The 8,220-nt window shown below is 39.2% G+C and overlaps 1 protein-coding gene across 1 annotated transcript in view; it reads left to right on the plus strand.

Annotated features, from left to right (window-relative positions):
* Positions 1-5,765, plus strand: part of LOC122797764 (protein lin-54 homolog) — an 881,007-nt gene extending 875,242 nt beyond the window's left edge. Inside the window, exon 8 of the mRNA XM_044066286.1 lies at positions 5,569-5,765. Coding sequence (XP_043922221.1) covers positions 5,569-5,758 — 190 coding nt within the window. The 3' untranslated portion in view covers positions 5,759-5,765. The remainder of the gene's footprint in view (positions 1-5,568) is intronic.
* The last annotated feature ends 2,455 nt before the right edge of the window (positions 5,766-8,220 follow it).

The raw sequence follows: 8,220 nt of genomic DNA on the forward strand, positions 1-8,220 counted from the left end.
ACTGCAGCCACTTCAGCAGCCTTTCTCAGGGGAGTACCAACCAAGGACATTTTAGAGGCTGCTACTTGGAGTTCAGTGCACACCTTTACAAAGCACTATCATCTGCCACTCTAAATCCAGGGCGGGCTTTGCCACTGCAGTTCTGCAGGGCCTCATAGCTGCTCCTAATGCTGTTTAGCTCCAGCCTCCCATCCATAGCTTTGGGACTCTACCCAAATGTAATGACTGCAACAGTGAAACACAAAGAACATAGTACAGTTGTGTACACTTACCATAAATGTAGATGTTTGAGTGTATTCACTGCTGCAGTCCAGGTTACCCACCCGCAATCCCCCTTTTCTTTTCATGGAACCTATCTTTCCTTCTCTGATTTATACAACCTATGTAGTATATTTGCTTGTAGATGAAGGTAAAGTTTATATTGGTGCATTTATTTATATGTATATAAATTTTGGCTACCCTTTTAGAGGGCACCTGACATCTGGGGCAAGAAAAACTAAAGAAAATGGTGTCAGCTGCATCTTTTATACCCCTGACGACCTGATGTCAGGGAAGGGGCGACAGCAGCTGATGCAGGACCCAGGACTTTGGCATTCAGACCGACTGTGGGCAACCTGCCAGCAGGATTACCCAAATGTAATGACTGCAACAGTGAATACACCCGAACATCTACATTTATGGTAAGTGTACACAACTGTACTTTTTTAACATCAAACAACATAGGTGAATATGGTGTATATTTACTTGTTTATTTAATGTGTAACATCAATTATATGTATTTATTGGATTTATCATATTAGTTTAGGTAGAATTTATGTTTAAATGTGGTGTTTTAATGTACACATGAGTGTATTTAACAGTGTGGCTTTAAGAATTCAAATTAATTAATGTATTGTCAGTTTGAATTAGTGACGTCAGTATATATAAATTTTTTTGTTTATGTATTCCTCCTTTAACTCTGAGGAAGCCATTGTATGGTGAAAGTGCTTAGTTTTTGGAGGTACTGGTGTTAATAAAGTTTATATTTAACTGTTCACCTTCTAGTTTTCGGATTTTGTTGATTTTGTTATTAATTTCACCAGCCCCAGAACATGAGGTTCTTGGAGATTCTGAGGCTATTCAGCCTCTTAATAAAGATTCCTGGATGCCAGACTGACTTGGAAAACATGTTTTGCATCCAGTACATTTTCCATCTAAGCAATTAATTATTTGGCACAGATGATAAGGTTTCAGAGGGACCTAACTTTCAAGACTTCAGAAACTCTGAAGCAGTTGCCTGTGACCTGCAAAACCAGCTGGAGACAAAAGTATCAACCATTAATTCTATTTCATCATACAACTGTTACATAATGTAGTGGATGGGGCAGTAATATTGTCTGCTTCAGGCATCGCAGTATGTTGTTAGGTTTGTTTATATCTCACAGATTTTGTGTAATGCTTTAAGGAAAGCTTTTGCAAATGTTCCTTTGATCTTCTGCCCATATAGAGAGATTACTTCAAGGACAAAGTTACTGCATTGTGAGCAAGAGGGCACAATGATGGGTGCTGCTGGAGTTAGATTTTCTGCCTCTCAGAGATCCTTTTATTGAAACCAGAAGGGTGCCAAAAATATTTTGTTTTGGAAGTCCCAGTACAAGCAGTAGTACATCAGCTGAATCCACTGTCCAAGAGACAGATGTGGTCTACACATGAGAGGTACAGAGGACCTTCTCAAGATCTTTGCCAGTATGAACCATGAATGGTTGCCTGAATATCCCACTCTGCAGGCAGTTGGGGGACATCTTTCCATGCTTCCTTCCGCATGGCTGGCTATCATATAGCACAAATGGATCAGGTACATTATATCCAGAAGCTACTACATACCATTTTTAAAGTTATAAATTTCGTGGAACAACCACCCTCCTGTCTATCCATAGTGACTTACTATCAGAGGAGGCCAGCTCAACATAAGATGAAAAGAGGCATCCAGGAGGTTACACCAGACCAGACCAGAGAAGGTCTGAATTTTACTCTTGATTCTTCTTCAACAGAAGTTTAGCTGGCTCAGCCAGTGCCATGTACCATGTAACATGAAGCAGCAACCCACCCCTTCAGCTCTTTGGGTGAAGAGCTACAACTGAAAAAAAGGCATTTTACTGTATCTGTATTATTACCATGCCCCCCCAAGCACTTCCATTGAAGAGCAAAAAAGGAAGTTCCTTCTACTGCCACATCAACCAGGTGGTCAGATGCACAACACATACACACCTCCCTCCGATCCACCCATTCAAGTCCCATTTCTGTGCCTGCCCCCAACCCTCTTCCCTTTTATTAATAAATAGTAAGAATTTCTTCTTAGAAGCTGTAGCAAGCAGTTGCTACATTTTATACCCTGCCTGCAAAGAGCACTACAGATTTTTTTCTAACTTTTAAACTGTAGCAAACTGTTTGCTACAATGTATCGAGCAGATGCTACAGTTTAAACCACACATGGAGTGCTATAGTACTCAGGTTTGACTGTAAAAGCCAGTATTGTATTAGATTTTAGGATCAGCTAACCACACCCCCCCCCTCCAACACTTTGCGCCCAGATCAGTTGCCCCTCTTGTCCTTCCCTAGCTACACTACTGTTCTTGGAGCCCAAAGCAATGCAAGACTTCAGACCAATACTAGACCTCACTTGTCTGAATCAGTATGTGAAGATTGAGTCTCTCTAGATGGTTACAATGAAATCTACGTTGCTGTGCTTGCAGGCAGGTGACTGGATATGCTGTTTGGATTTCCAGGATAGCTACCTACATATAAAAATAGCAAAAAACAAATCCAAGTGGTTTCTACACCTTCAGGTGGGAGCTATTTCCTACCAATTTAGAGTCATGCCCATCAGGCTCACCACAGACCAGCAATTGTTCACCAAGTGCATAGTTCAAGCTACAGCTCACATGCACTTACTAGTGCATGTAAAAATATTTCCCTTCATAGATGGCTAGATCATCATGGCGCTTGTTATGGAAAGACTTATCATGGTTAGGCAATATTTTCTCCAGCTATGCCTATCCTAGGGGGGAGGGGGGTCATGGTCATCTTCTCAGTCTCTGACATTCATTGGCTGCCAGTTGAATACAGCAAGCCAACTTACCTCCAGGATGAATTGCTATAACTTTAAATTCAGCACTAGATCTATCACACAATCCAGCACCTAATGCAGCTGCAGTCCTCAAGGTGTAAGGTCTTATGCCAGCTTCACACAGTGCAATACACTGGACTAAATATGAAAGTTTTGCAGTGGACTCTCAGAACTTTGTGCAGTCAACTAACACAACCAATGACACAAACCATAAAGTTTTCCATAGTCTATCTGAAACACCTGCTCTGGTGGAAAAAAAATCAGAACATGTCAGTTCAGGGACTCCATTTATTTAGCCTGCACCCACTGCCAAGATTAATACGGCTACTATATTAGAAGTAGTGAATATAGTAACAGAGAAAAAAATAACTGGAATTGAGATCTTTAGAAAAAGTAGGAGCAAACTACATAGGAAAAAATGGGAATTATGGGAACAGTACATACAGGGGAGGAATGAGGTTTAAAAGAAGGCTGGACTTAAGTGAGCTATGTAATGTTTGACTGAAAAAAGATTGGGTAGATTATAAGTGATGTATAACATTTACAACTGTGAGTGTATCACTATGGTTTGTGATATAAAATTATTGAAACTAGGATTGTGTCGGTGTGGTTTGTTTTTATTTATATAAATGTATGATTGCTTATGTCGTAAGTAATAGTTTAATAAAGATGTTTCTTGTTTAAAAAGGGGGGGTAGGAATTGAATAATTTATGTAATGTTGCTTAGGTTATATGATATATACCAATACATGTGAAGCATAATGTTTGTTAATTTTTAACTTGTTAATATAGTTTGATTACTTTTATATAAATGTATATGTGCAGATAACAAAAGTGATAATTTAATAAAGGTGTTTAAAGAAAAAAATACAAATGCATCCTCACTGGGGTAGGGGTGCATTATCTAAACAGTACAATCTAAGGAACATGGACTACAAAGCAGGCCAAATTCCACATCAGTGTCTTGGAGATGAGAGCAGTCTAGCTTGTGTTCTAGAACTTTCAGGACTTGCTTTCCCAAGGTGCAGCATCCATACGCTTTATTCACTTGATCTTGTGATTCACAACAGAGTAGGGCATAGTGGGACAGGGAATGAGTTCAGCCTAGCAAGAGGTTGTTGTTGCAATGGAATTAAAGGTGTGTTCACTAAACAGTGGACCAGTTCCTGTGTCCACAAAGGAATTAACTAAATCTAATGTTTTGTGGAGTACATAACTCACTTTTCTTATTACATTACACAGTTCTTTCTGCTATGTATGGAGATTGTTATCTGCCTGAGGTAAAATTGCCACCATTCTTTATCAAGATGTTTAAGGCAAACTGATTTACGAAGTCTTGTAAAACGTTCAGGATATAAAGATTTGTATCATGTATCTTCTGTATTGGGTGTATTCCTTTTAACTTAACATGTTTAAAAAGGAAAGCTCATGAATATTAGAAGACACCAGGCTCTGGCCTTCCTTGTCCATTTCAGATTCATAGCTTGGTATTCTATCCCTATGTTAAGAATGCCAAGAAAACAGGAAAGAAGGAAATTGTATAATACAGCTGTTTGAGGTACTCACCCCCATGACAGTAAATGTGTTCTTGAAGGCAGTTCATGTACTTTTTTTCTCTCATATTCTTGTTTGTTCCCTTATTTGCTTTTTTGGCCCTGTTACAACATTGGGTTGTGATAGTGCTTATGACTGCAGCACTGAGGTGATTGACTAATATTAAGATATAGAAATGAGGACATGATGTAACTGCTTTGCAAGTTAAGATTTTGGCTGCTGTCACACCTGGAATAAGGTACTGAATTATTTAGTCTGTTGTGATTATTATACTGGAATGCCACCTTTTTCACATTATGCTGAGAGTCAAACTCTCTGCATCCTGCCTCAAGTTTTTGATGGCTAAAGTTTGTTATTTGTGATCAATTAAAATGGTGTTTATTTTCCAACGGGTACAGGTTTTACAACAGGAGCTTGAGTGTTTTGCTGTCTGCTTTACAGTGAGGGAAGACAGCCAATAGTGGCCATTGTGGAGGTGGCTGGCAGGCAGCAAAGCTGGAAAGAAATATTTAAAACAGACTTGTACATTTGTGAAAATTTCTATTTTTTAATAGCTTTCCATACAAAGAATACTATATAATAACTAAAAAAATATATATCATGTTTTTAAAGGGTTGTAAAGGAACAAGGCATGGCATGCATATTTTTAATTTAACAAACAATCAACCAGTCAGGTACAAATCCAGAAATAATTGGGAATAATGTAAAAAATAGATTTAGTAACATTTAAACTGAGCTATGCAGAATTGTTTGCTATTTGGGTTGTCTTTCATTATATTTAATTAATGTAGATAACCTTGTTTGTGTACCATTGCTCGTTAACACCTTTCATATTTTATACTACAGTATATATTTTTCATAGGAAAGGTGTTTTGTAATTTTTCTAATTTACAAAATGTTCTTTTTAGATTATCATTTATGTGCATAACCATGGAAGTAGTACAAGCAACCACTGCTTGTTTAATAGCACAAGCTGAAGAGACAGAAAAGGAAGATTATTCAGATGCAACAGCAGAACAGATGGTTATAGAAGAATTTGGACAATGTCTATCTCAGATTCTTCATTCTGTTTTCCAAGTTAGAGATCTGAATGTGTAATATTGCAGGTTTAATAAATTGCAATTTATTACAGACTTTTGTATATTATCATTTTGTAAAACTAATAAAATTTGTTTAGAATTCACAAACTGGCTGAGAATAACATTTATATTGATGATGGCAATATTAGAGTAGTCATTTACTCTTTGGTACTTCCACTGTTTATTTGGCAAGATGTAAAAACATAATGGGATATAAATAGATGCATCATATATAAATGACACTATAGCAACATAGTTTTCAAACCAATGTTTTGTTAAAATATATGCACATTTAAAGACTGAGCCGTAGAGTAGACATTACAGGCACAGGATAGGGGTAGTGCATGGGATATGTCAGCATATAATTCTTAAGACATTAATACATCAAGGATGCTAGAAAAAATGTATATTAGTGCACTCCTGGCAGGGATTTAGTGTCGGCTCATATAACACACAGTATGAAAAATAGCACCCAAACTGTTCAGGGAGTGCTACCCTGTATATGATGGCTGTCAGAAAACAGATCATAATGCTGTTCTAGATACAGACTGAAGCCACAGAGAGAAGTGTTTAAAGAAATATGGAGTTCACCACTTTGTTGGAATGCAGTCTACACAAATGGTACATTTTTTTCTCACTTATTTGTTAAACAGGTTAAGTCCACTGGACAAAGTGATCCTTTTCATGGGTGAATGTGAAGCACTCTGACTAAGTGACTAACTCAGAGTCATGTAGTAGGCACATGGAGGTGAAAGGATTCGAACGATATGTGTGTTGAGTACAGAAATTAACTTGTCAACAGCTCAGAGCTTTAATCCTCTGTACCAACTGCAGATTGGACACATTTATTGGAAGACTGTAGTACAAGTGAAGGGGAATGGAGGACTCTCCCTCCGTTTCCCTTATATTGCTACTGTAAGTCTCTGAGGTTGCTTTACCGAGATCAGTTGACAGCGGGGTAAAGAACTGATCTTTTGACAACTATTCTGTGAGCTGTTCATTAGTATATGTAAAGTTACCAAAGTATGGTGGTGCAGATAGACTTGCCTGCCCTGTAAAAGAAATGTTTTTGTGTGACGTACTTTAGCTACTGGCTGGCTGGTGTCTAGTTGCCCAGCCTAGGTTACCTGGGACAGCTCTGTTGAGTGAAAGCTATACATAAAACCAACCAACATGCCAAACATGAACTGAGGATTGCTACACTTAATGTAAGTTCACTAACAGAACACAGCTTTGAAGATGATATGGAAGAAGTTGGACATCCCATGTATCCAGGAGACAAGATGGAAATTCAGTGCTGCAAAGCCACTTGGCTTGGGATCCAGAGTCTGCTACTCAGGTGGAGGCCTGGCTAGAAATGGTGCAGGAATTGTGGTGAGAGAGAGGCTGCAGAAGGCAGTAAGAGATATCATCAGAATTAATGACAGACTCATGGCAGTCAGACTGCAGTGTAATGATAGGGCAGTATTCATAATCTCAGCCTATGCCCCACAGCAGGGTTGTGATAGTGAGGAAAAATTGCATTCAGACAGCAGTTGCAGGACCTACTAGATAAAGCAGGACAACATGAATTGGTGTTGATAATGGGTGACTTACATGCACATATTGGGACATACAGAACAGGATATGAGGACTGCCTGGGTCCACATGGGTGGGGCAACAGGAATAGCGAAGAAGAAACCATTGTAGACTTCTGTCTGGCAAATGGCTAGATGGTTCAGAAACAGAGACAGTCACAAGATCACATACAAGAGTAGTCAACATGCAACTCAGGTAGACTTCCTCCTAGTAAGGAAAAGGCACTGGGGCAGAATCCATGATTGCAAAGTCATCCCCAGTGAAACAGTCGGCCCAGAGCATAAACCACTGGTTGCCACAATCAGCTGTAAGCAGTGGTCAGAGAAGGCTCTAAGACCAACAGAGACCAGGCTGAAGACCTGGAAGTTGACTGGAGAGAATGTACAACAGTTCAAAGAATTACTCAGGGCTCTAGCACCCCAAGACGAGGAGGAAATAGGTGGAGTTGAAGAAGAAGAATGACAGCGCCTAAAAACAGCATGTGTTAGAACTACAGAAAAGATATGTGGCTGAGCCAGGTATGGAAATAAGGTACATAAGGAAAGCTGATGGTGGAATGCAGAAGTCCAGGAAGTCATCAAAAGAAAAAAGGGAGTGCAGGAAAAGTGGGAGACAGAGAAGACTGACCAGGCTAGGAAGGCCTACTGGTTGGCTAAAAATGAAGCTAAGAAAGAAGTTGCTGTAGCAAAGAATAGGGCATCAGAGACACTGTACCAACCTCTGGCAAGTGACTCAGTAAGGGGCACAAAGAAACTATATCAGATTGCAAGGCAAAGACAGAAAGATAAAGAAGATAGTCAGACACCCTTCATAAGGGATGCCAGCAACAACCTGCTCACCAGCCCAGAGGACATCAAAGGAAGATGGAAGAAGTATTTCCAGCAGCTTCTGAATTAAGAAAAC

Source organism: Protopterus annectens, chromosome 3.part1 (genome assembly GCF_019279795.1).
Source record: "Protopterus annectens isolate FY-2018-M chromosome 3.part1, PAN1.0, whole genome shotgun sequence".
NCBI classification, from domain to species: domain Eukaryota; kingdom Metazoa; phylum Chordata; order Ceratodontiformes; family Protopteridae; genus Protopterus; species Protopterus annectens.